The sequence below is a fragment of the Baudoinia panamericana genome (genome assembly GCF_000338955.1).
Source record: "Baudoinia panamericana UAMH 10762 unplaced genomic scaffold BAUCOscaffold_12, whole genome shotgun sequence".
NCBI lineage: Eukaryota > Fungi > Ascomycota > Dothideomycetes > Mycosphaerellales > Teratosphaeriaceae > Baudoinia > Baudoinia panamericana.
Genome location: NW_006911268.1, coordinates 769,028 through 793,161, shown reverse-complemented (window position 1 = coordinate 793,161; position 24,134 = coordinate 769,028). Strand labels below are relative to the sequence as shown.

The following is a 24,134-nucleotide window of genomic DNA, read 5'->3' as shown; positions in this document are numbered from 1 at the left end:
GCAAACAACGCTAGTAAATGCACCTGCAGCAAGCGGACGACTGCTCATCGGTGCTGGAATACGAATAATTCGGCTAGTGTGACTAGGAAAACAGCAAGTGCTGGCATATCAGACCGGTGGGTGCTATGTTCAAGACTTGCCATACAGCCATCAACAAAGGTTGAGGGGTTCCATGATGATGGCAAAAGCCGCCTCAGCGTAGCTTCCGGATTAGGCAAAGACTCTCATCCTGCGATCATGGCGGGCGAGAATCCTTTGCCATCCGAGAGCTTTGAAGACCAGTTCCGACGCATGGTCATCAATGGAGCAACGCCAACTCCACAGGACGAGAGGCTTTCCGGCCGACCGACTGTTCGTCTACCACCGCCACAGGCGATTGGGCAGCCATCCCAGAACAACGGACAGCCCCTACCCCGATACCCAGCCAACCGACCATCTCAAAACAACCATCCGCATGTTGTTAATGCGCAAGGCTACGGGCGACGTGGCGCTCCTCCACCTAACGGAGATCATGGCCGTCCACCCCCACCGTCTCAGAGGCCCAGCCAGAGGCAGCGCAGAGCGCAAGCCAATCAATCCGTAAACGGCTATTCAGATACCGGCCATCGTCCCATGGGTAACAACGGTCAGCCACCAATGGATCCGAATGCGTTTCATCGCGGCGGCCAGGTAGCGGGCTATTATCAGAGACAGCAGCAATCGGAAAGGCAGCTTTTCAATCCGCATGGCTTTCAAGGTCCGCCTGTGAACACGATGGATCTGCGGAATCGTCAGGCCAATCACCTCGAGAACATGGCCTCGTCTGAGGTTCCATCTGTCATGATGGGCGAAAGCGAGAGGGCAGAGAAGGAAGCCTTCCGACATAGCCTGGAGAAGGTTATAATTGAACTCTGCGACAACGAGCCAGAACGCCTGCCACGGGTGTCACTCGAGTCTTTTGGCAGCTTCAGAAGCGGTTTCGCAAATGCAGGGTCGGACATGGATCTTGTAGTAGTGTTACAGGATGGGACTCCATACACTGCATGCTTCTCCCTCCTCGAAGACGACCTGCCCAGACTGCTCGAAAAGCGGCTACTGCAGCTTGGCTATGGAGCACGCTTACTGACCAGGACGCGGGTTCCCATCATTAAAATCTGCGAGAAACCAGATGAAGGTCTGCTTGACAAGCTTCGCGAAGAGCGAGAGAAGTGGGATGCACTGCCTATTGACGAGAAGTATCCCCACCTGCATGCAGAGGAAGATGCGGTGGAGGAAGAATCACCGACCGCTGGAGCAGATGATGCGAAAGCGGACCACAAAGTGGCGCTGAATACTACTAGCACAGAAGTACGTCCACCTGGCGGTTCAGCATCGCAACTGGATAGCGACGTGGAGAGTGCTCGGCTCGCAGAAGTCGAGGTGTCAGCACAGCAGAGCTTTCACGCTGAAAACGTTAAGCCTCAGACCGAAAGGACCAGCAAACCAAGCGTGGAAAAGTACACGGCATTACTACCTGCAGGGGCAGATGGCGGCAATCAGGACGCGCCGGTCAGCATTAATGGGCAGGCTACGAAACAGCTCCCTGCTAGACCTCACCGTTCTGGGAACCCAAAACCATGGACTAGAGAACGCAAGGCAGGCCTTCTCGACTTCCCCAAGAGCGGTATAGGTATACAAAGCGACATCAACTTCTTCAATCCTCTCGGTCTCCACAACACGCAGCTCTTGCGGTGCTACTCGCTCTGTGACCAGCGTGTCAGGCCGATGGTTTTGTTCGTCAAGTCGTGGGCCAAGCGGCGGAAGATCAACAGCTCATATAGTGGGACCCTGTCAAGCTACGGCTACGTGATGATGGTGCTGCACTATCTTGTGAACGTTGCGCAACCCCCGGTGCTACCAAACCTGCAGGCACCTTGGCGACCGAACCGCTCCTGCACACCTCCTGGAGCGTCCACCACTGAAGTAGATGGTTGGATCGTCGACTTCTGGCGCAACGAAGATGAGATTCTAGGCGCCGTCCGCAACGGCCAGCTTTCTCAGAATCGGGAGTCACTTGGCTCACTTTTGCTTGGTTTCTTCGAGTACTACTCCTCCCAAGGGTACGGACCTCGTTTTCAGTGGATGCAGGATGTGCTCTCCCTGCGCAGTCCTGGTGGCTTGCTTGGAAAAGCAGAGAAAGGCTGGGTCAAGGCTATCACGGAGGAGGGAGAGGGCAAGAAGGTCCAGCATCGGTACCTGTTCTGCATCGAAGATCCATTCGAGCTCAGTCATAATGTTGCAAGGACGGTAACGCATCAAGGTATTGTGGCTATCAGGGATGAGTTCAGGCGAGCGAGGAGGATACTGTTGGCTGTCGGTCACGGGCAAGATCCCCCCGACGGGCATCTGCTCGATGCGCTCGTGGAGTCCGAGATACCTGAGGACTCTCGGGCAGCAAGTGACAACAAAGCCACGCACAGCGACAACGCTGTGAACGGCAGCGTGCACGACATCACCCAGAAGCTGGACGCCATGAAGCTTCACAACAAGGGGACCGTCGGGCAGAACAAGCGAAACCACTCGAATGGCCTACGTCCGACCGCACCGCCTTCACAACCTCTCAACCTCGCAGACAACGAAGCATTTCCAGCGCTTGGTGGCCGATTCGGGAAAGCGAATGGCAATGGGAAGGTGCAGAAGGCGAACGTGAGTGAGATCTCCGGTGACCGCGCGAAAGCCTACCTGGAAGAAGTGAAGAGGAAGAAGGCGGATGCGGACGCCGAACGTACCGCTACTGGTGCGGCCGAGGCTGTGCTGGGCGATGATTGACAACCGATGTGTATATGCTGTTGAGGCTCGTGTGGTAGAGGACTGCATGGCTGAGTGCTTGATGTAGGAAGAACCTGCACGGTGTTGCAGGTCGTCCAACTTGTCGCAACCCATCGACAACGAATGCTCTATAGTCCGTTGCAAATGACAGCTGTACAGTCAGCAGTCTTAAGTATGCTCACAGCACCTCAACAATTTGGTTTTCATCATCGTCCTCCTGAATCTCCTCCACTTTCGGCGCAGCATCAGCGGCGTCATCCTCCTCCCCTCGCATCAATACCTGCACCAACCGATCACACCCCTCCTGCACACTCTCATCGTCAACATGCATATGCAGTTCGCGAACGATTGGGTACACTTTCACATCTCTCAGCCTCCGCCTGCCGTTCTTAGTTGTCGTCAGCAGCAGCAACGTTTCCAGATGCGTGCCGATGATGTCGGCTTGCTTCTCCCGTTCCTTGTCGGGAGGCAGAAGCTGGCATTCATCGAGCATGCCCTCCGTGTCTTCGTCGTCGTACTCCTCGCTTCCCATCAAGGGCAGGAGAAGGTAGGGCAAGAGTGCGATCCCTTCTGCCGAGTTAACAAGTAGACGGTCGTGATCTTCGATGGAGAAAGCAACGTTCTTGATGGTGTTGGCTACACCCCGGCGTCGGATTGTGGATGCGTGTTCGGTAAAGACTATCAGCTTAGACAAGGGTATAATGGACTCTGAGTCGGGCGTTAGGAAGTGCCTTTGGCCTTCGGGATGTTTGGCGAGATCTGCGAAGAGATAGGAGAGGTAGTCATAGTTGGCGTGTTTGTTATAGCTTCCCGACGCGCCCTTGACAAAGCAGTCGAGGAGTTGATCGACAGCTAAAGGTGAAGTTGAGAGCGGTTGGGGGATGTCACGCTTGAGACTTAGAATCTTGGTGATTGATGGAGCTTTAGCCAGGTTTGCAAGCAGCATGCACTGTTCGTCTGCATTTGGCTCCGTTGAATCCTGGGGCAGCAGTCAGTTGCAGACTCTAAGCGAGGGTGGCAAGAGGTTGGGCGACTAACATACGGTCATCCGTCGCAGCAGAGCTTCCAGAAACACATCGTCATCGACGAGGGTCCCGCGGACCTCGCCATCCTCTGAGATGTTGATAAGGATCGTGAGTGCATATTTGGCTATGGGTTGATAGTCCTTCAGCAACAGCTTGAGATCTTTGACCGGCTCGAACTGGTTGCGCTTGAAGAGCGAAGGCTGTGCAGTTGAGTAGGGAACAAGATTCTCAGCCGCTATGATCGAATTGTTAGCAAGTGGTCATGTATTGTAAATAAGTTGCCTTCAACGATACCGATGCCTCGAATCTGGGTGTTGCCATGATGGAGGAACTCGACGAGCTGCCCGTAGTCTGATCAGTAACGAAATTTCCGTCCATCCACAACCTTGCGCCCACCTCTTCTAGCTCTGTAGGCATTTTGGAGTGATGTACGAGGTGAAATATCGCATGGTCACCCTCTCCACCCTCCACATCAAAACCGATGCGGCTCGTGAACGGGACGGCTATCACTTTGAGATGGCGCTAAGCCGCAAGTAGGTATGGTACAGCTACTGGACGGGGTGACTGCATGTGCTTTCCAGCCATGCCCGAGATCTACTTCTTACCCTGTCTGTATCGCGAACGGTTGGTAGACATCTGGAGGAGTCCGAGAGGTGTTATGATGGTGAGCGGGCCTCTTATGGGCAGGATACCGCAGCTATGTTCAACGTAAGTGCTCTACATATCTATGCTCGATTGCCGAGACATGTTCCAGTAACACTATGGTCGTGTGCAGCGCCTCAAGGGGTTCAACCTTGACAACTTCCTCGATGGGAAGATAGCCGAAGAGCAGGCGAAGCAAGCGAAAACCTCACAGTCGCCGAAGAGAACAGCAAGCAATGCCGGACCTAGGAGGAGCAGTGCGCGTACTGGCTCACCGGCGCAGAGAGCGGGCAGCAGGTTGAGGGCGCCGGAAGGTGCTGATGCAGCTGTCTCAGGTAAAGGCCCGGATCCGGAGGAGTTTGTGATTGGTGATGAGGCTTCAGACCTCTCAAGGGCGCCTACGCCCCGACCTGCAAAGGAGAGTGCTGAGCCGGCGGAAGCTGCGCAACGTGATGGAGGTGAGAAGATCGACGGTCAAGATGCTGCAGCTCCGAGCAGCAAAGGTAAGGAGAAGGCGGAGGATGACGAGCTGCCATTGGAGGTACGGAAGAAGTTGGCAAGACTGGAGACGCTTACGACCAAGTATCAAGGTACGTATACGACTCATGGTGAACCGAGCTCTTTTCGGTCGCGAAGCTAAGCTGGTACCGCTTGCCCAGATCTACTCCGAAACTACCGAACAGCGCACGCGCGCGTCTCCGCAATTGAACCCTTCGAAGCAATGCTAAGGGAGAGCACGCCGCTTACTTCGATCGCCGAGCCCAGCGCACTGGTGGAGTTTCTCAACCAGCGGAAACAGCAAAGTGACATGGTCTTGGACGAGCTAAAGAGATTGTCTGGCGAACGCACGGATCTTCTCAAAGAGCGCGATGAGTTGAAAGAAAAGCTCGACGAGGCGGAGAAGAAAGCTAAGGATGCATTCGACGAAGCAGCTGGCTTGCGCGAACAGCGTGCGGCGGTAGCAAACAATGCAGCAGAGAGCAGATCGAGCCTTGACCCGCTTGGCGCGCTTCAAGACGACTCCGCGAAGAGCGCACCAGGCGGAGAGGACGAGTTCTTTTCGTACGAAGCAGAGCAGCAGAGAGACGTAGAGGTCAAGCTGAAGCAGCGTGAGCACGAGATCGAGGAACAACAAGCGTACATCAATGAGCTGTCCACGGAAAACGCGACCTTGCGCCAAGGTTTCGATTCGGCGCAGCTTGACCTCGACGCTATGCGCAACAAGGTCGGCGTCAAGGAGCGAGACCTCGCAGGCGTACAAGCGGAGCTGCAAGAGACGAAGGCGAAACTTGAAGAAGCCGCTCGTGCTCGTGAAGAGGCGCAAGAGCAGGAGTCAGAAGCGGCCGCACTGCTTGCACAAACGGAGAGCGAGGTGGTACACCTGCAGGACAGGCTCAAGCAGTACAAGGAGAACCTCGATGAACAGGGTAAGGAGCTGCAAGAGAAGGCTGCCTTGGCTGAGGAGAATCTCAAGAAGTACCAGCAGGCGCACGCGGAGAACTTGAAAAAAGGCGTCTACGCACAGCGGGAGGAGAAGGGTTTGGAGGCCTTGCGCAATACCGTCAACATGCTCAGAGACCAAGCCAAGCAGGCGGATGACGATAAGAAGAAAGCACAGGGTCAGATGAACGATCTCCAGCTAGAAATTAATAGGCTAGAGTCCGAGGCAACGAGCCGCGCTGCCCTCGTCGAGTCGTTACGTGGCCAAGAAGCAGCAGCGGAAAGCTACAAGAAGAAGATGGTAGAGGCGGAGAACGAGCGTGACGAAGCACGCCGACTAGCAGAAAGTAAGAAAGGCCATGAAGCTGCCGTAGCAAGCTTGCGAAGCCAGCTCAAGCGCGCTATCGACGACAGAGACGCGGCTTACCAGATGATCATCAACTGTGGCAAGTGCGAGACACCGGAGAAGGAAGAGGGTAAGAGACCTGAGACTCCCACGGAAGAGAGCAGCACGCCCAGCTCGAGATCTCGTGGTGCGTCGGAAACGACAGAGGTGACCGAGGCTTCGACTCAAGTGACGGAGGTTAGCACGCCATCGATAGACGGCGGTGAGGCTGAAGTAGGCGGCGAAGCGAAGAAGAAGGCGAAGAAGAAGAAGTCCAACAAGAAGAAGAAGGCTCCTGGTGATACATCGAGCGACTCACTAGCTCCCGGTCCCGGCCCGTCTATTGACGAGCTTATTGCGGAGCCGGAGAAGGCGAAGGAACTACTGAATCGTGAAGGCGCTGAGCGTGAGCTTATGTTGGCTTTCGTGAAGCGCTCTATCGATAAGGCGCGGCATGAGGACGATGCAAGGGATGATGAGCGTGACGAGGTCATTAAACATCACGAACATATGCTGGAAGTGCAAGATCAGACGATCCGGGACCATAGACGACTGGTGATGGAGAGGGATGAGGAGATCGAGCGGCTGAAGCGCGCAATCACGGAGAAGGAGGCCGCTATTGACCGGATCGCGGCGAAGTTGAAAGGGGAAGAAGACCTGAGAGAGGAGATCGAAACTTTGAGGGAGGGACTGACCGAGACGGGATCTCAGGCGACGGACGCCATGCATCAATTGAAGACTGTGAGAGAGGAGAAAGAGCGCTTGAGGGAGGAGTACGAGGAGTTGCAGGCGGAGAGCGATGGGAAGCAGAAAACGCTCAAGGATGCAGAAGCTCAGCGAGGCTATCTGGCAGCGAGATGCAAGACGCTGGAGAAGGAGGCGGTGGAGCTGAAGCGGTCGATCTCTGCCGCGCCCTCTTCCGAGGAGCTTACGTCGTTGAAAGAACAACTCAGCGCCGCAGAAAACGAGAAGGAGTCATTGCAGCTCGCGAAGGAGGCATCGGAGAAGGAGGTTGAGGAGCTGAAAGCGAAGCACGGTGCTAGCGGCGCTGAGCACGATGCAAAGCACAAGTCCCTCAGCGCCGACTTCGAAGAGCTGAAGTCGAAGGCCGCCGAGCTGGAAAAGGATCTGGCAGCGGCCAACAACCTTGCGCAGACGCGGTTTAAGGATCTGACGGATCTGCGCGAACATCTCAACAAATTGCAGCCGGATCTGAAGAGGCTCAGGGAGGAGTCCGCAGAGCTGAAGGTTGTGAAGGCCGACTTGGAGAAAGCGAGTGGCAGTCTCAGAAGGCTCGAAGCAAAGGAGAAGGATTTACGGTCCGAGATTGCAGAGTACAAGTCACAAAGTGCTATGAAAGACGGTGAGATTACTAAGCTTCGAGAGCAAGCGAAGAGCAGCGATGAACGTAGCAAAGCACTCGAAGAGTCTTACGAGAACGCGCGCAAAGACCTCGAGCAGAGCCAGAGTAAGCGCGACGAGGCGGCTGAGACTCGAGACAGGATACAAGCCGACCTCCAGAAGGCCGAGCAAAGCTTGAGGCAGTCGAAGAGCAGTCTCGACCAACTGGAGAAAGAAGTCAACAAGCTCCGCGACGAAGCCAACAAGCTACGCGAGGAGCTGCAGCTCAAAGGTGCCCAGCAACAAAGCGCACAGAGCATGATGGACAGCCATCGCGAACAAAATCGCGAGCTAGTCACACAGATGCGAGAGGTCCGCGAGCGCAACGAGAATCTGGAGGAAGAGCTAGCGGACGCTCATCGCTCGCTTTCAGAGCGTAGTCGTGAAGGCGAAACTATGCGGCGGTTGCTTGCCGATGCTGAAAGTCGCGCTGAAAGCCGCGTCAAGGAGATGCGGGAGCAGATGAGTTTGGCCATTGAGGAGAGAGACCGAGCCGAGGATGAGGCCAGCGCCGTTGCGAGGCGGAAGGCACGGGAGCTCGAAGACCTAAAAACGAGGGTAAGGGAGGCGGAGCGGGAGGCCGCTTCAGCGAAGGACGCGAAAGACGATGCCGAACGTCGTGAGCGAAGCTTCAAGGAGAAGCAAGAAGAGCTGGAGAAGCGCGCCGTGCAGGCGCAGGAAGAGCTAGCGGAAGTCAGGTCGGCCATGGCGCAGCTCCGCGATGCGCTTGATGACAGTGAGCGACAGTCTGGAAGTCTGGAGCGCGAGAAGGCTGAGCTGAGAAGGGAGGTTGAGGAGCGCCAGACTCGACTGGATAAGCTGCAGAAGTCCAGCCGAGCCATGTCCGAAGAGCTGCGGACATTGCAGACCACGCACAAGCTTCGACAGGGAAGCATACAATCGTCGCGCTCCTCCCTGGAGTCGCCGCGCGTGACCTCGCCTGCACCGTCGAGGACGGCTGACGGTGCGCCTGTGGCCATGGCTGGAGTTGGGAGCGCGAAAGACGCGGTGGACATGAAGTATCTCCGTACGGTGCTGCTGCAGTTCTTGGGTCAGGAGAAGAAACATCAGATGCAGTTCGTGCCTGTGTTAGGCGAGCTGCTGCATTTTGATAAGTATGCCACTTCGTCCTATGCCTTTATCGGTTTTCATGCTGATTTCAGAACCAGGCAAGAACGGCAGAAATGGGAGGCGGCTATTGCTGCGAGATGAGAGCATAAAGATGTCGTTCGATTGGGCATATTATTCCGCAGCACTGGTGGTTTTGCTAGAGCAGCAACACCCAGGGTTATGGCACGGAAGCGGCAGGTGGCAACTGTACGGAAGACGATCCAGGCATACCGTCGACCGGACAGCGCGTGGTACACGCTGAAGCCAATCCGCATCTGCGGCGCGGTTCCCCATTCCCGGTACTGCGCCGGCTGTCTAGGTGGTTGGAAGCCTGGGGACTGTATGATTTCGTACGACACTGGATGCATGCCATGCTGATGGTCACGCACATTACAGGCATGTATGAGTAGTGAGGACATGGGAAAATATCACGCTCAGAGAACGACGCTGTGGTACGAGAACGGAGACCAGGCGCGTCTGCAAAATATGAAAGTCTAGTTGAACGGCTGCGATGTCAGATAGGCACTGGCATAGTAATCGTGCGAAGCATCGCCACCAACTCTTGCGCCCCGTGCTGACTTCAACCAACAGTTGCCGGCATGCGCATCCACGGTCACCGTCAGATTTGCGTCGTACGTCACAGCAAGGCAGAGCGGGCCCCCGTTCGGATTCCGATTGTAGATGGCACATTGGTCCATGCAACTGAAGAAAGAGTAGACAGTCTTTGCCGCTCTATGTTGGGAGATCATTGTCAGCGCGCATCATCCCGCGTGGGGTTACTTCAATAAGAGCGCCACTTACAGATCTGTGACTTTCCCTGTGCCGTTGCTAGTCGCTCCGCCGCCAGGATAGTCGGCGTAGCACTCCTCGGTGAATTGGTACGACTTGGAAGGGTTGGCCGTGGACGTGTAGGTATCATCTGGCGCGCTGCCGTTGCAGCTAAAGGCCGCTAGACCAGTCGTGCCACTTGTGACTGCCGAGGCCGTTGCTGTGGCCGTTGAAGTCCCGTTGATAGATACGGTCACCGTTCGACTTGGTGGACACCTATGTTGATAAGTTAACGGTGAGCTTGTACGCACAGGGTCTCCTTGAAGCTTACGTTGATGATGACGAGTGATTCTTATAGCTAGTGCTACTGCCTGCAGCGGCGTAGCCAATGCCTATGCCTACTCCCAGGCCAATCAATGCTGCTACAACCGCACCCAGGATCCAATGCCAGGTTGCTCATGGTCTTCCTGTCTGCTGTTCGTGCTGGACCGTAGGCTGGGGTGGCTGAACTGGCTGGTCGGAGTAGTAAGGTGCCGGTTTATGGTCGGTCGGGTACACGCTCTGCATGCTTTCCGGGTTGCGCTCCGATAGAATAGGAGCTTCGTACGCAACTTCCGGCGCGTTGTTGTCCCTGTTGCCTGCCATGTACAGTAAGGGTTGGCTCTTGTTGTCGGAACTCATTTGCTATCGTTGAGGCTTCGGATCAGGCCTGCAAACGTGAACGGCAGACTACGAAGACCATGGCTGTAGACGCCAGGGGTCGAGGAGGAAGCGAGTGGAGATGCTACGCTCACCGGTTTGTAATAGCCCTAGAGCAAGGGAATGACGCCAAGAACGACCTGCCAACCATGGATGTATGCTTCGAAGTGGACTTTGTTGGTCCGCTCCTTCGCGCCACTAGTGCGTCCGTTGGTCCCAAGGGAGGGTACTATAATAGATGCACATAGGGTACGAGCTTCACCAGCTTGGGGTGCTGAACGACTCCTCGATGGCTTGACCCTAGCATACTGCTTTAACCCTTCGTGCTCCTTTCATCTTGAACGATCCGTGCGTGACTGTGCGTCCCACCACGCGTGTCCTGTTGCTCAGCGGATGCATATCCAACAGTGCTGTTATAATGGCCGGTTAGCTGATGGAGAAGAAATATCTCGCGCGTTGCGATTGTTGGCTTTTGCAGGTCATGACAGTGCGGTGGCAGTTCAGACAGCCGCAACTATAACACTTCAACGCTTCCGGATGGCTCCGGGCGGTGTCTTGGTTCTCGACAGCAGATAACAATACTGCGTCCTATGCACGACAGAGTCCCAGATACATCGTATCAAGCAAAGTCTTAGCATACGTAGCAGGTCTGCTAGTAAAAGCATGAATCAGGAGCGGATGGCACGAACAGACGGCGCGGAACACATTGCGACGAAGGCATATTATAACCTCGTTGCTATTCATGAACGAACAAGCTCTATCAAGACTGAGGCCGCCGCCGATCCGTGTTGCTTGCTTAAACAAATCCTAAGACCTTAAGCCCGCAATCCCTAAACCCACGGCAGTGCTGTTGTCCGGACTCGCCTCCCCCGTCCGCTGTCTCTTCGCCGGTGGCGGTGCATCTGGGCCTGCAAAGACTCTCTCCACGTTAGCCTTCCTGACCGCACCGAAGAGTCTTGTCTGCTTCAGACCGCTCGCATTGTTTTGAGCAAGCATTCCACTGCCCTTGAAGCTGTCCCGCTTCGCCTGCTGCTCCTGGCTTGAGCGCAGCATCTGCGAGGCCGCACGCGATGCTTGACTCTCCGTCACCTCGTCAGTAACCTCCATTTCGAGAATGTCTGTTTCGGCCTCGCTGTCATCGTCACGGTCTGTTGCGGATACCGTGCCTTCGTCCTCAGATACTCCTGCTTGTGTGCTGGGGAGGGCCGGCTGTGCATACATATCTCCACCCGGCGTACGCATGGCGCTTGTACGAGGCATAGGCGCTGTTGATGGAACCTTCATTGGGGCCTGACGGCCGGAGGGTGTCTGATACATGGCATAATTGCCGTGCTTCTGCGTGCGTGCTGGAGTAGTAGGTACGCTGGAGATGCCACCTTCATGCTTGCCGTGGCCTCTTCTGGATCGCAACTCTGGGTTTGTCATCTCCGAGGCCTGCAGCAGCACTTCGAGGCCCTGTGAGCGATGCGGTGTGCCGTATACGGAACGAGGCGTGGTGTCGATACGTGCGTCTCCTTCTGCCCGGCTGCGCACTTTGTTGAGATGCTCTCGATTCTCGCGGATGCGCTCCCGCATAAGCGTCACCTTGTCGCTTAAGCTCGCAATTTCGCCCTCTTGGCGAGCTATGACCTTATCCTGTGCAGAATGCTCCCTAGACCACTGGCGATTCGCATCCGAAAGTTGTTGGATCTCAACACACATCCGTTGATAGAGGTCCTTTTGTACCGGGATCATGCCTTCCTGGAGTGGTGACGGCTGGATTGGGGTCGCTGCCACTCTCGCTTGTTCTGCGTTGTGGATGACCTCGTTCTCGTGCTGTGTCATGCGAGCTTCGACCGTCATACGTTCGATGATGGCTGCACTCTCCTGAGCTAACATCCTGTACTGAAGCTTGTGGTGCGCAGCGGTCATCTTGGCGTCGTGTAAAGCCGCTTGCAGTTCGCCGACTTTCTGGCGCAACTCCTCCGCCGATGCTACCGCAAGCTCTTCGGATGACATAGTTGGTGCAAATGCTCCAGTCACGCGTGTTCTTTGCGACTGGCCCATTGTGCCGATGGTGGGCGGCGGCGTTGACATGTGCGATACGGTTGGAGTCGGTGTCCGGGCCTTCCGCTGTAACGAAGCTTGCTGCGTTGTTGGTGGGGGTGTTCTACTGCTCAAAGCATTTTCTACTCTGTCTGTCTGCACTTTCGATACCGCCTCGGTCAGACCAATCGGTATCGTGGTATGTGCAGGCTGAGGGGTTGTAGGCTCTGACGGCAGGAAGGAGTCCAGAAATCCATCTTGCTCAGCCATTCGGGCACAGATGCCTGACACCTGGTAAAGGTACAACAGTGTGTCAAGGAGGCTCTCCCTTACAATCAACCTTGCGCTGTTGCTTGGGGTTGGGACCCTCGTCGGCTTTAGCGTCCTGCCTTCGCCCTTGCTTATGATTCTACGCCGCACCAGAACTTCGGGGGATGTGCGGAAGGCAATCTTCGTGCTTGAGCCTTTCTTGTCAACACTCAATGCTAAGTTATACCAACCACGGCGTCAATACTGTCAGTCGGAGAGGTTGGTAATGTTAGTGTGTGTGGCAGGTCGTCGGGTCGTGCGTTGCGGCTCGGCAACGGTAACTCTATTCGTGGACCCTCACAACGGAGATCAACATTGTTTGCCCTAGTGAAAGCTTGAATGGAACGCTCGACAAAATGGGCAAGTCTGCATCTCCTGACAGAACGTCAAAATTAACGAAGAACAAAGGACTCGCGTAACCTTAGGTAGACCTCAGGCGGACATGCTGTTCGCGCTGTTATTACCGGGTGATCATGTATCCTGATTGAACGTACAGCTGGAGGAGTCTGTCACCAAAACTTTGTAATGGATCCGCCTACGGCAAGCAGGCCTTCTGGTCTACCCAGGCCATGTGGAGGGCTTCCTAAACCCTCTCGCCTCCCGACTCTGCGGACAAAGTCCTCGCAGGTCTTGCTGTCTAAGGCGCCTGAGATACCCGAGAACTACAACCCGACTGCTGCAACCCCTAAGTTGCAAAAGCGTGCATCGACCGCTCTATTCACTCGAACCTCGTCTCCTAGCCCGAGGGAAGTCGCGATGCCAAAGGCTGCGAATGGTGTACGGCAGTCGGTTGTAGCAGTTCCGAAGCCTACCATCAGGCCACCGAGTAATGCACGAGCGCCTGCAACCAGGCCTTTGTCTCGCGGAAACGAGCCGAAGTTGCCACTCGTGACCGCTGCGAAGGCACTTCGTAGCGAGGAAGAAGAGAACCATGACCAGCTTGGCTCACTAGATGATTTCCGCGCTGCCTCCCGGCAAGGTTCTCGAGACGAGATATCTCCGATAGAGTACCAAGAAACCACAGACGCAGAACCTTTCCGGCCTCGAGAACGTGCAAAGTCCAGGCCATCACTGTCGGATCGTACCATCGAGAGCCTTCAGAACCTGCCATCCACGCCGAGGGCCAACCGGAGATCAAGCTTCTTCTCACACTTAGAGTCACCGAGGGGCCTGCCCCCTAGGCCAGCGTCTGCATTATCCAGAAACGGCAGCTCGCACAGTAGGCCTGGCACAAGTGATGGCAATTTCTCTCAGCGGATGAAGGTTGCGTCGCCGGCTAAGAGAATCACGGCTAGCGCGAAACCTGCGTCTAGAACCGTGGATCACCGCGCTACTCTTCCAACTCCGCAGAGGAGAAGTGTGAGTACTTCGTTCACTGCGAAGCTGCAGGCACGTAGAGATGATGTGCCACCAGTACCTAACCTGCCGTCGCATATGAAGCAGGGTACTGTGCCCGCAGCATCACTTCGAGGTCAGACGAACAGCAAGCCTCTAAATGGAAGTAACACCTTGGTAACGCGGACACCACGGTCAAGACCCACCCTCGAAGGCGCCTTCGAGCGTGCAGACGCGAAGGGGCCTTCTCTAAACCGTACACCGATCAAGTCTCAAAAGCCGAGTACCCCTTCCAAAGGTGGAGCACCAAGCTCGTCTGCGGCCCTGCGCGAACAGATCGCTGCGGCGAAGGCAGCAGCTCGGAAGCAGCAAGCCAAGCACGACTCCCCTCAACAAGCTGATTTCGATCATTCTGAAGCATCCAGTCATGCGGACCCTTTCAATCAGGCACACGAAGACAACATGCACATTCTGCGTAACCGCATTAGGACTGCTTGGACCGACGGCAAACTCAACATTGCTGGCATAGATCTCCAGCAGATTCCGGACGAAGTGTTGCGAATGTACGACCCGAAAGTGCTGGAGGACGCGAACATCAACTGGGCCGAAGTCATCGATCTGACGAAGTTGGTGGCGGCTGACAATGAGCTTGCAAGTCTCGGAGACGATGTTTTCCCTGACGGAGCTGCCGCTGAAGACGACGCAAACTCCCCGTTTGGCGGGCTAGAAACGCTTGATTTGCATGGGAATTTACTGCAGTCATTGCCCGTAGGCCTGCGACGCTTGGAGCGCTTGACAACCCTTAGCTTGGCACACAACAAGCTTGAGAACAGTTGCTTGAATGTGATTGTGCAGATTACGACACTTAAAGACCTCCGTCTCGGGCATAATCAGCTATCTGGCCATCTACCGGCTACAGTATCTCGGCTCTCGCAACTCGAGCATTTGGATTTGCAAAGCAATCGTCTGCTGGGACTGCCGGAGTCTCTGCGCGAGCTTTCGATGCTGAAGGTCTTACATGTGTCAAGTAACCAGTTAACCACTGTACCCATGGATGCACTTGAGCAGGTTCCGCTAATTGAACTGGATGTCAGTGGAAATGCTCTCATCGGTTCACTGTTCCCACCCGATTGCAGCTCCGCACACGCTACATTGCGTACGCTGAGCGTTGCCAACAATTCGTTGGCAGCTCTGACTTTCTCGGACGCTTTGGATTTGCCCCGGTTGCAGTCACTGGACGTTACCAACAATCACCTCACAGCGCTGCCGTCTGTGGCGGGGTGGACAGAGCTCGTCACCATTGCTGCAGGCGAGAACAAGATGCAAGAGCTCCCTGAAGGGTTTGTGACCTTGCCCAGTCTACGGACTGCCAATTTTACGAGCAATGAGCTCCGTCTGCTTGACCCTGAGCTCGCTCGCATGGATAACCTGCAGACTCTGATCCTTGCAGCAAACCCACTCCGGGAGAAGAAGTACCTCAGCATGAGCGCTGCAGATATCAAGCACGACTTAATTGGCAAGCTTGAGCCTGAGAGTGTCGAAGATGGCGCGGTAAGTGCGGTGGAAGCTGCCGGCGGGAGTGCCGATGCGACCTCGAAGGCCTTCTCGTGGGCACTGAAAGCTCGTAACGTGCTAGACCTTGCCGGCAAAGTGCTGTCCGACGATATAAACGACGGTCTAGGCTCCTTTCTGCAGAGCAACGAGGTATGGGAGTTACATGTGAACACGAATAGGCTCACGGTTGTTCCTCCTGCACTTTGGCTTGCACAAGACCTTCGCATCTTGGACGTGTCTCACAACACTTTTGGCCCAGACTACCTAGTCTCGGATCTGGAGCTGCCCGCGCTACAGGAGCTGACTGTCAGTCACTGCGGCTTGACAACACTTGAGCCACTTATGAGCCAACTTTCAGCGCCAGCATTGACCAGACTCGACATCACGGCAAACCGTTTGACCGGACCTGTCCCGAAGCTGCGTACTGTATTTCTTTCGCTTGAAACGCTGCTTGCAGGCGAAGCCAAGTTCACTTCCGTCAGCGCCGACGCTATACGCGGCCTGCATACAGTAAATCTGGCGAATAATGATCTCCAAGCGCTGCCGGCGCAGATCGGTTTGCTGTGGGATGAAGGCTTGCGAAACCTTGAGGTCGGCGGCAACGCCTTCCGAGTACCGAGTTATCGAGTTTTGGAGAAGGGCACGGAGGCGACGCTTAGATGGCTTCGTGATAAGCTCCCGGCCATGGTTAGTGCGATTGATGCGGGTGACCAGGAGCCTTATCCTCCGCCACATGGCTAAACCCAGGCACCCAAGCGTCCTGTAGATTTGTAAGTGATGGGAAACAAGCGTCTAGCACACGTTTTCTCGCTCAACATCGTGCGCAAGGCATCAAAGGCCACGAAGCCGCGGACGTTCGCAGGCTAGTCCTGTGAACGCAGTCACTAAACCTCCAGCAGTAGTTATTCGATGACATGTCTGCCCAAGGTGGTCGGGTTCGCAACGGTAGCTACATCTCTATCACAGTGCTGAAAGCGGCCCCTGCAAACAACTTGACAGGTCTCCCACCAAGCAGGAGCCCGGTCAGTATGTGCAACTTCACTCTCACCCTCGTCGAGTCCTGCGGTCACGAGCTTCCAATAACGGACTACTGCGAAGCCGCGCAAGACTCTGTTGAAGCCTTCAAAAGCGCCATTCGAGCCCGGACGATTCTCCATGGCGCCTCCCGCGCCTTGCACGGAGACATTAGGCTGGACCATGTACAGATCGCTGGATACGCCAGTAGCTCGCGAGTATTGCCTTATGCTGCTGAGAGGTTAAGGGGCAAACGGACCTACGGCGGCATTGCTGATGACGCGGCTATTCGAAGGAGAAGATGAGGAGGATCCAAACTTTTTCGGAGCTGAAGAGAGTCGCGGAGGCGGGAATAGGGCAGGCGCTTCAGCCGGACGGTGAAGAAGAGGATAGAGCTGGGATAAGTGAGCAAGGCCATGCCACTGAGTCAAAACAGAAGGTTTTGAAAGGCCGCGTAAATGAAAAGAAGCTTACGGCTTGGCCACTGCAGCGTGCAGCGCTGAAGCGAAAACCACACTCTGCAGAAAAACCAACATAATTGTTCTCCGCTGCAAATTTTGAATTGGCTGTGGGTATATCATGAGAAATCAATGCAAGCTGCCTTAGCGTCAAGCGCGCCAGCCCAACCTGTAAAGGTGACTTTCGCGCATCACTGAATCGTCTGCTTCATGGCCATTTGATCATGCTCGTCAATGTCAATCGCCTCCCATGGATAGTTAATCCACACATCCGGCACCGTCCTCGCGGCCAGATACCGGTTCTCCTCCACCATCGACTTTGGCAGATGGCCCCTCTTCTCTTTGTCCTTGTTGTGCAGGACGAAGATGGAGAACTTCGTGTCCTCTCCTGTCCTGCCTGCCTGCTTCGCCGCCTCCGCCACGTCTTTCTGCAGCTCCTTGACGGCGTACTCGAGCGTCGTCCGCGTGTCATCAACCTCGTCGACTATCAGTACGCTTTTGCCGATTAGATTCGCCATTTCGAGGGAGCGGAGATCTAGCCATTGTGTTCGCGTGACTTTGGTCCCGGGCGCTTCCTCTTGTGTGTCTGTGCCAAGGGATTCGTAAAGGGAGAGGCCGATTGCTTGGATGGGAATGTTGGGTGCGCCGGGCTGTTTGAGGAACGAGCGCAGGATGCGGGCTGGGACGTAGCCGCCGCCGCCAATGGCAATAATGAGGTTGGGCTTGAACTCGGACAGGATGCGAGGCGCGGCATCTTGGCAGAGTTTGTGGACCTGCAAGGCCGTCGAGTCAGGTATATGTAGGCTAATAGGCTTCAAGGTTGCCATACCTGATTGTAAGTAACGTACACCTTCTCAGCCATGATGACGATGTTGGTGATTGTTCACCTGACACTTTGTTAGATCAAAATCAGTCAGTGGCTTGCTTACAGTACGTACCTCCAAGAGGAAGAAGAGAGGGAGTATTCACCTCGCGTGCCTAGACATTTTTGCTCATACTGGCCCAAGCGCAGATATTGCGCATCTAGCCGCCGCTAGCTCGATCCAGCAGTCACGCAGGCCGCGGGCAGAGCCTGCACCGTCACCTTCTGCGACTGACCATCACGACACATTCATCTACGCCTGCTCGTCAATGCCACTTTATGCGACTTCTTGCTGCCGTCTTCGCCCTTAAGACCGACCTCGTCTGCTCGACCGCAGCGACACTGCAAAGACTGTGCCTGTGAGGATCCTTTCCACACTGGTTGCTTTGCGAAAAGCACGATACTTGATGCTATAGAACAATCAGGCTAACCATTCTCTCAACCACACCTTGTGTGTGTCTAGGCAGGGCCAAGTCATCCCGTCGCGGCTTCGAAGTCGGCAGGCCGACTAGATGGCCAGCCCTCGCCGCTCAATCTCTGGCTCGCCCGCACTGTCGGAGGGCGAAGTGCTCAGCGGGGACGAGGAGAAGGCAATTAGCACGCAAACAAATCACCACGATGACGGCAAGGTTAACACGTCCACCAGACCCCATCATGGATCTTCATCTCGCATGCCCCGCACCGGTCTCCAGCAGCCTGGACAGTTCCGTAGTGGAAATGTGCGCAACCCGGTGACGGTCGCGAGAGTGCGTTCTAGGTCGCCGTATCAGAAGGGTAAGTCAAGGTCGAGATCCAGGTCGCCGTATCGAGCGGACAGAGCAGCAGGCAGCGGAAGCGGAGAGAAGAGACGCCGAGACGATGACCATTACGGACCGAAGGCCGGCTCTGACCCGCGCCGCTTCAAGGTGCACTATGAAGAGGGACCTGACTCACGTGGAGGGTTTGCTCCTGGATCTGGACGCTCTCTACTCAACTCTAGTCGCAACGAGACACAGAGGGCGATCCCATCGCACACCAACCAGGCCTCGCGTAGTCGCGGCACATTCCTACGTAAGACGGACCGTGACCGGAGCCGATCGCCTTTCCGCCACGACAAGGCAGGCCATGTGTCAAATGGTCACAACGCATGCGACTCCAACGAAGAAGGTCATACCCACGAGGGCTCCCATGTGCTTGTTCGCGAGCAGCGGCGTGGTAGTATACCATCGCTGACTGAACGAGAGTCAGCTCTGCACTCTTCGCAGGGAAAGGATGATGCTAAGATCGAGTTGTCGTTACCACAGCAGGCTAAGCCGCTCCTGGCAACCCACGCACAGGCAAGGTCAGTCGCACTTAATACAAGTATCAAAGCTGGTACTAATGTAGCCGTCACCAGTCGAGGGCCACCGCAGTCTGCAGCTAGGTCTGCAGGAAACCACGACGACTCGCAGAAAACGCTGTCCGAAGCCGAGATCATCGAGCAACGCCGCAGACGTCGCGAAGCCATCAAGAACAAGCACAGATCACAGCCAGAACTGCTCGTACAAGCACTGGAGAAGACCGTACCGTCCGCGCCAAACACGCCAGCACATGATAGTAGCAGCGCTATGTCTGAGCACCAGTCGCCACCATCAGTGCTTGACTCACCTCAAACACCAAGAACGCCTGCGCGTGACTCTCCGCCAGACTCACCCGCGGCATTTGCGGTGGCTGACGACGAAGAGCTGGCGAACCGCCAACAAGCCGACACCGCAGTGGCAGAAGATGAAGGTCCGTCGGCAGCAGACTATGACCCTAACATGGACATGCAAGAAGATCGACCGGACTTCAAGCGCCCTGCTGTTGATGCACCTGCACAGCAAGCTGATAGCGCTAAGACAGCGCCTACCGAGCCGCAAGCTGCGACGAAGGCAAGCAAAGAATTCGACATGTTCGCTGATGATGACGATGACGATATGTTTGCGCCTGCAGACACCATCTCTAGGCCGGCGATGATGGCAAAGCAGGCCAAAACACTTGATCAGAGCTTGCTCGACAACTGGGACTATCCAGACGGTCACTACCGCATCATACAAGGTGAATTGCTTGATGATCGCTACGCGGTACAACAGCAGATTGGCAAAGGCACGTTCGCAACGGTGGTCTCCGCTGAAGACACTAAGACCGGTCTCACCGTTGCCATCAAGATTGCGGCGAACAATGAGACTATGTACAAGGCTGGACAGAAGGAGATGGACTTCCTCAAACTTCTGAACGACGCCGACCCGGAAGACAAGAAGCACGTCATTCGCCTGCTTCGAAGCTTCGACTTCAAAGGTCACATGTGCATTGTCTTCGAGGCTCTTTCGGCGGACTTACGGTGGGTGCTGAAGAAGTTTGGTCGCAACGTTGGCCTTAACCTCAAAGCTATACGTTCGTACGCACAACAGATGTTCCTCTCGCTTAGCCACATGAAGAAATGCTCAATACTGCACGCGGACCTTAAGCCCGACAACATCCTGGTCAGTGAGAAGCGCAATTTACTGAAAGTTTGCGATCTGGGCACCGCCGCCTTCGTCACAGACACCGAGATCACGCCTTACCTCGTGTCGCGCTTCTACCGCGCACCAGAGGTCATCCTCGGTATGCCCTTCGGCTACGCCATCGACATGTGGTCCATCGGCTGCACGCTCTTCGAGCTATACACCGGGCGTATCCTCTTCCCTGGTGCCGACAACAACCAGATGCTGCGCGTGATCCAGGAATGCCGTGGCAAGATTCCCATCCGCATGCTGAAGCAGGCGAACATGGACCAGCGCAGCAAGCACTTCGACGACAACGCCAACTTCTTTTCGCTCGAACGGGACAAGGTTACGGGAAAGACGTCGATGCGCCAGCTGAACTTTCGAGCAAACGGGGAGCCCGGAAAGGATGTCAAGGCACGTTTGGCAGGGAACGCGAAGGATCTGGGCGCAGCGGAGATCAAGGAGCACATGGCTTTTGTGGACCTGTTAGAGAAGTGTTTGCAGTTGGACCCGGCGAGGAGAATCACGCCAGGGGATGCGTTGAGGCATGGCTTTGTCGCGCATCATGGGCAAGAGGGAGCGAAGGAGGCGAGGAAGGTGGTGCCTGCTATGGGTGTTGGCGTGGGAATGCCGAGGGTGAGGTAGAATCTACCGAAGGCGATGATGGGAGTCAAACCGGCGCATCCGGGAGTGGGCGCGACACTTACTTTTGCGTACGTGCGTTGATTCATGTCACGATCGAAGTACGCCTGATTGCTCGTCTACGCTATACGGTATATCGCTCGGAGACCGCAACGATGAGGACGGCTTGCGCCAATGCGTGGGAGAGCGGCGAAGAGGCATTAGCCATCCGAACTATTACCTGGGTCCGCATGACGCTTCCTTACAGCTTGTTGGAGATATGCGAGAAGCGGCAACGCAGAATTGGCTACTTACTCACCGTACTGTGGCCACTAGGAGAAGATGGCAGCTTGCAGCGCATATAGCTTGCATCGTATAGTAGGAGCTGTACATCCAAATCGCGTTGCAGCTATATGTTGTCGGCATCTGATGGAAGCTAGCAACGGCGGATCGAGATGGGCTGACAATGTCTTGTGCTACCAACGGCACTAACTCCGCTGCACCATCTCGATCTATATCACTTTAGTACCAATGTAGCATGTGGTGGCTTCCGTAGCTCCAAGGACCTGAAGATCTTAGGGTCGAATTTCCACTACCCCTGTTCGATGAAAACGTCCTGAAGCTGAAGCGGTACACGTGAGGTTGATCTCTGCATCGGACAATTGCGATCGTATAATAACGGTGGTGACATGATAGCGCTCTCATTATGCCTAGGCTGGCGCACCGACAGACTATTCGACAGACTACACGTCGATGCAACGCAGCGTATCGCTAGCTGTCCAATACAGTTGGCCGACTGACTGGCTTTGGAAGCGGAACACCATCGTGCCAACAAATGCATCACTCGCTCCGATTCACAGTGCCCTACCAGGTAAATGCCGCAAGCGCTCGCTGTTACTTTGTCCGGTACCTCTGCTACTGCAATGCAAAAGCCAGCCCGAGGATCCCACGTGTCTCAACGGACGTGACTTCCCGCGCTGTAGTACAGGTACGGAGCGGTAGTACTGGGGCGAAGTGCAGATGCATGCAGGCTTGGCGGAATGGGTGGGGAACCTGCGTGTCGAGGTTTGGTGTCGATCACTATTGGCTGCCTCAGCAATTGGGTTGTGGTGCAGGCTGGAAGCTGGGCTGCTGCGCAACGCGCATGCATGCAGCATGATGGTTTGGAGCTGGTACTACCGCAGACTGTTTGGTCTCATCGGACAGAGGCCGATGGTGCAGTTCTTTGGTTCGGCGATCAAGAACGGCGATTTGACGTAGAGTGTATAGTCATCGAGATGATGGTTGGAAAGTTCACTCACTCTTGATAAGGAAAAATTGAGGGAAGCTGATTACTGGTATTTTGTCCGTGGCCCCTCGGCCAGATATTGGAACGGTAATGTATACAAGCCATCAGTGGCATGGCCGTCTTCATGGTACAGCAGTCCTGTATTCCTGGTATAACAGATTTTCTACCCCACGCCCTGGTGGCCCATTTCTATTGACGTCGTCCAGAATTCTTTGAACGCTTCGAGCAAACGTTCCAGGGCCATTTAGTCCAACGCCTGGCCAATCGCTGCAGTTGGGTATCTCATACACGAAAGCTTCCGGGTGGCATCAACACTCTTCTTCACAAAAGCAGCATAGTCATATCGAGGTCTGTAGTCTCATCATAGCGCCATCCATAGTCGTGAATCGAAGTACAAACACAATACATCGTGTCAATCCCAGTAGCAGATATATCCTCCAGCGCCATCGCAAAATTGGTCCGGTCAAACTCAGTATACCGGCAGATTCCAGAAACACCCCGGCCGTGGTACATACAGATTCGGTACAAATTGACCACATCGTGACCATACCGGCATGGCTGGTACACGGCTGGTCTGAACGAAGAACGGAGGTGCAGTCGTTGCAGGTATGGGGCCGGCAGGCAGGTTTGTGTAAGGGCCAATGTGTGGGGTGCATTGACCGGAGCCTGGTGGTGTTAGAGAAGGAGTGCAGATCGTCACCTGCTGGTCCTGCATGGCACCGTAGGTCGGAGGATACTGCAGACCTGGTAGAGGCTCCATAGGCGGGACATCCATGGTGTCAGCTGTGGAAGGTGTTGGTGAAGGGAGCTCAACTGCTTGCCGAATCGGCGAGTAAGGTGGTGTAGGTGGCAAAGATGTCGCGGCAGGGTGATTAGTCAGCCGCGGACAGCGTATAATAAGATCTCGCAGTTCCAGCAAAGTAATCCGGCGTCTAGGGTCGATCTCGAAGATTCGTTGTAGGATGAAGTTCAGCTCGTCAGAAACGGGAAGGATGGATTGCAAAAAGTTGCGATCCCGGAAGAAAGCCTTGAAAGTGGCATCGTCTACTGCAGCACGCTTCCAAGGATTACGGCCACAAGTCAGGTTAACCAAGATCACTCCGAGGGACCATATGTCGTTAGGCGCAGAAGCGTAACAAGAAAACGGCTTCGGATTTGCTTGCTGGCACTCTGTGATTCGGTCAGCGACTGCGCCAGAAGAAGCGGCCTTGTAGACGTACCCGGAGACATGTAGAACGTTGAGCCGCAACCGAAATCGGCTGTGACACGTTCCTGGGTTGCTAATCCAAAATCTGCAAGCTTGACGGTCCAGCCACTGTCCTTAACCAGGATGTTCTCGGGCTTGAGGTCGCGATGGAAGATCCCATTCATATGGCAGTGGTGAACCGCATCCAGAATTTGCAGAAAAACAGACTTGGCCTTGTAATCGTCGCCAATGTAGTGGCCTTCCTCGGTGATCTTTGCGAAGAGATCACCCTCGGGACAGTACTCAAGAACAACAAACGTGCACTCCGGGCTGTCGAGGATCTTTACCATGGACACCACATTGCTGTGCTGGCTGGCCTGATAATGCAATTTGATCTCGCGGTCTTGGAAAGTCCGCTGCCGTGGGTCGAGTCCGGCTTTGTTCAGCGCTTTTACAGCATATTCAACACCAGTTTCAACATCACAGGCTTTGTAGACGGTACCGTATGCACCAATGCCAAGCACGGCAGTGAGTTGGAACCGTCCGGCTAAGATCTGTCCAAGTCTCTCATCTGGACTGCATAGTCCTGTGGGAAACGGCGATGCCGGAGGGGTTGGAAGCATTGTCAACAGGACAGGCCGAAGAAGCTCCACCCGGGCAGGACTCCAACGGAGGTAGAATTCCTACACACTCATGGGTCGACGAGTTGCCTGTCAACACCGTGGAACAGGTGGAATGTCGT

The 24,134-nt window shown here is 55.2% G+C and overlaps 12 protein-coding genes across 12 annotated transcripts; 5 read left to right on the top strand and 7 right to left on the bottom strand.

The window, feature by feature from the left end:
• Window positions 1-792: 792 nt before the first annotated feature.
• On the top strand, window positions 793-2,787 carry BAUCODRAFT_77162 (uncharacterized protein; the record flags this gene model as incomplete). The annotated part of the gene is made up of 2 exons (XM_007681758.1): window positions 793-1,299; window positions 1,438-2,787. 2 exons carry the CDS (start codon window positions 793-795, stop codon window positions 2,785-2,787), a joined length of 1,857 nt encoding a protein of 618 aa, XP_007679948.1.
• Window positions 2,788-3,031: 244 nt separating this feature from the next.
• Window positions 3,032-4,229, bottom strand: BAUCODRAFT_51220 (uncharacterized protein; the record flags this gene model as incomplete). The annotated part of the gene is made up of 4 exons (XM_007681709.1): window positions 3,032-3,766; window positions 3,830-4,047; window positions 4,107-4,152; window positions 4,209-4,229. Coding segments are annotated over 4 exons (1,020 nt in total), but the record flags the coding sequence as incomplete, so codon positions are not given.
• BAUCODRAFT_96356 (uncharacterized protein) lies at window positions 4,225-8,921 on the top strand. Its single transcript, XM_007682017.1, has 4 exons — window positions 4,225-4,520; window positions 4,588-5,044; window positions 5,114-8,795; window positions 8,850-8,921. The coding sequence occupies exons 1-4, from the start codon at window positions 4,512-4,514 to the stop codon at window positions 8,890-8,892; spliced, it is 4,191 nt and encodes a 1,396-aa protein (XP_007680207.1). The 5' UTR covers window positions 4,225-4,511; the 3' UTR covers window positions 8,893-8,921.
• Window positions 8,908-9,193, bottom strand: BAUCODRAFT_267071 (uncharacterized protein). Its single transcript, XM_007682016.1, has one exon. It carries the CDS (start codon window positions 9,082-9,084, stop codon window positions 8,923-8,925), a length of 162 nt encoding a protein of 53 aa, XP_007680206.1. The 5' UTR covers window positions 9,085-9,193; the 3' UTR covers window positions 8,908-8,922.
• A 50-nt stretch (window positions 9,194-9,243) lies between these two features.
• BAUCODRAFT_37846 (uncharacterized protein) lies at window positions 9,244-9,677 on the bottom strand. Its single transcript, XM_007681647.1, has 2 exons — window positions 9,382-9,677; window positions 9,244-9,329 (listed from the first exon to the last, which is right to left on the bottom strand). Exons 1-2 carry the CDS (start codon window positions 9,537-9,539, stop codon window positions 9,305-9,307), a joined length of 183 nt encoding a protein of 60 aa, XP_007679837.1. The 5' UTR covers window positions 9,540-9,677; the 3' UTR covers window positions 9,244-9,304.
• Window positions 9,678-10,014: 337 nt separating this feature from the next.
• On the bottom strand, window positions 10,015-10,239 carry BAUCODRAFT_125888 (uncharacterized protein; the record flags this gene model as incomplete). Its single annotated transcript, XM_007682015.1, has 1 exon — window positions 10,015-10,239. The coding sequence occupies one exon, from the start codon at window positions 10,237-10,239 to the stop codon at window positions 10,015-10,017; it is 225 nt and encodes a 74-aa protein (XP_007680205.1).
• A 696-nt stretch (window positions 10,240-10,935) lies between these two features.
• Window positions 10,936-12,805, bottom strand: BAUCODRAFT_37844 (uncharacterized protein). The gene has a single exon (XM_007681646.1). The coding sequence runs from the start codon at window positions 12,550-12,552 to the stop codon at window positions 11,065-11,067; it is 1,488 nt and encodes a 495-aa protein (XP_007679836.1). The 5' UTR covers window positions 12,553-12,805; the 3' UTR covers window positions 10,936-11,064.
• Window positions 12,806-13,635: 830 nt separating this feature from the next.
• BAUCODRAFT_43747 (uncharacterized protein) lies at window positions 13,636-16,164 on the top strand (the record flags this gene model as incomplete). Its single annotated transcript, XM_007681698.1, has 1 exon — window positions 13,636-16,164. A coding segment is annotated over one exon (2,529 nt), but the record flags the coding sequence as incomplete, so codon positions are not given.
• A 144-nt stretch (window positions 16,165-16,308) lies between these two features.
• Window positions 16,309-16,988, top strand: BAUCODRAFT_267076 (uncharacterized protein). The gene has a single exon (XM_007682014.1). It carries the CDS (start codon window positions 16,395-16,397, stop codon window positions 16,797-16,799), a length of 405 nt encoding a protein of 134 aa, XP_007680204.1. The 5' UTR covers window positions 16,309-16,394; the 3' UTR covers window positions 16,800-16,988.
• Window positions 16,989-17,143: 155 nt separating this feature from the next.
• Window positions 17,144-17,814, bottom strand: BAUCODRAFT_27247 (uncharacterized protein; the record flags this gene model as incomplete). Its single annotated transcript, XM_007681566.1, has 2 exons — window positions 17,144-17,725; window positions 17,782-17,814. The coding sequence occupies 2 exons, from the start codon at window positions 17,812-17,814 to the stop codon at window positions 17,144-17,146; spliced, it is 615 nt and encodes a 204-aa protein (XP_007679756.1).
• A 241-nt stretch (window positions 17,815-18,055) lies between these two features.
• On the top strand, window positions 18,056-21,417 carry BAUCODRAFT_96348 (uncharacterized protein). The gene is made up of 2 exons (XM_007682013.1): window positions 18,056-19,135; window positions 19,190-21,417. The coding sequence occupies exons 1-2, from the start codon at window positions 18,327-18,329 to the stop codon at window positions 20,940-20,942; spliced, it is 2,562 nt and encodes an 853-aa protein (XP_007680203.1). The 5' UTR covers window positions 18,056-18,326; the 3' UTR covers window positions 20,943-21,417.
• Window positions 21,418-22,232: 815 nt separating this feature from the next.
• Window positions 22,233-24,132, bottom strand: BAUCODRAFT_266997 (uncharacterized protein). Its single transcript, XM_007682012.1, has 2 exons — window positions 23,427-24,132; window positions 22,233-23,376 (listed from the first exon to the last, which is right to left on the bottom strand). Exons 1-2 carry the CDS (start codon window positions 24,013-24,015, stop codon window positions 22,676-22,678), a joined length of 1,290 nt encoding a protein of 429 aa, XP_007680202.1. The 5' UTR covers window positions 24,016-24,132; the 3' UTR covers window positions 22,233-22,675.
• Between the last annotated feature and the right edge of the window lie 2 nt (window positions 24,133-24,134).

Excerpts from the sequence above, each read along its gene's own strand:
- BAUCODRAFT_267076 (XM_007682014.1), top strand. The coding sequence starts at position 16,395 with ATGTCTGCCCAAGGTGGTCGGGTTCGCAACGGTAGCTACATCTCTATC.
- BAUCODRAFT_266997 (XM_007682012.1), bottom strand. The coding sequence starts at position 24,015 with ATGCTTCCAACCCCTCCGGCATCGCCGTTTCCCACAGGACTATGCAGT. Across the intron at positions 23,377-23,426 it reads AACGTTCTACATGTCTCCGG|AGTGCCAGCAAGCAAATCCG; the intron begins GTACGTCTACAA and ends ACCGAATCACAG.
- BAUCODRAFT_37846 (XM_007681647.1), bottom strand. The coding sequence starts at position 9,539 with ATGATCTCCCAACATAGAGCGGCAAAGACTGTCTACTCTTTCTTCAGT. Across the intron at positions 9,330-9,381 it reads GTGGATGCGCATGCCGGCAA|GATTACTATGCCAGTGCCTA; the intron begins CTGTTGGTTGAA and ends GATGCTTCGCAC.
- BAUCODRAFT_96348 (XM_007682013.1), top strand. The coding sequence starts at position 18,327 with ATGGCCAGCCCTCGCCGCTCAATCTCTGGCTCGCCCGCACTGTCGGAG. Across the intron at positions 19,136-19,189 it reads GCAACCCACGCACAGGCAAG|TCGAGGGCCACCGCAGTCTG; the intron begins GTCAGTCGCACT and ends AGCCGTCACCAG.
- BAUCODRAFT_37844 (XM_007681646.1), bottom strand. The coding sequence starts at position 12,552 with ATGGCTGAGCAAGATGGATTTCTGGACTCCTTCCTGCCGTCAGAGCCT.
- BAUCODRAFT_267071 (XM_007682016.1), bottom strand. The coding sequence starts at position 9,084 with ATGGGGAACCGCGCCGCAGATGCGGATTGGCTTCAGCGTGTACCACGC.
- BAUCODRAFT_96356 (XM_007682017.1), top strand. Across the intron at positions 5,045-5,113 it reads GCTTACGACCAAGTATCAAG|ATCTACTCCGAAACTACCGA; the intron begins GTACGTATACGA and ends CCGCTTGCCCAG. Across the intron at positions 8,796-8,849 it reads GAGCTGCTGCATTTTGATAA|GCAAGAACGGCAGAAATGGG; the intron begins GTATGCCACTTC and ends TTTCAGAACCAG.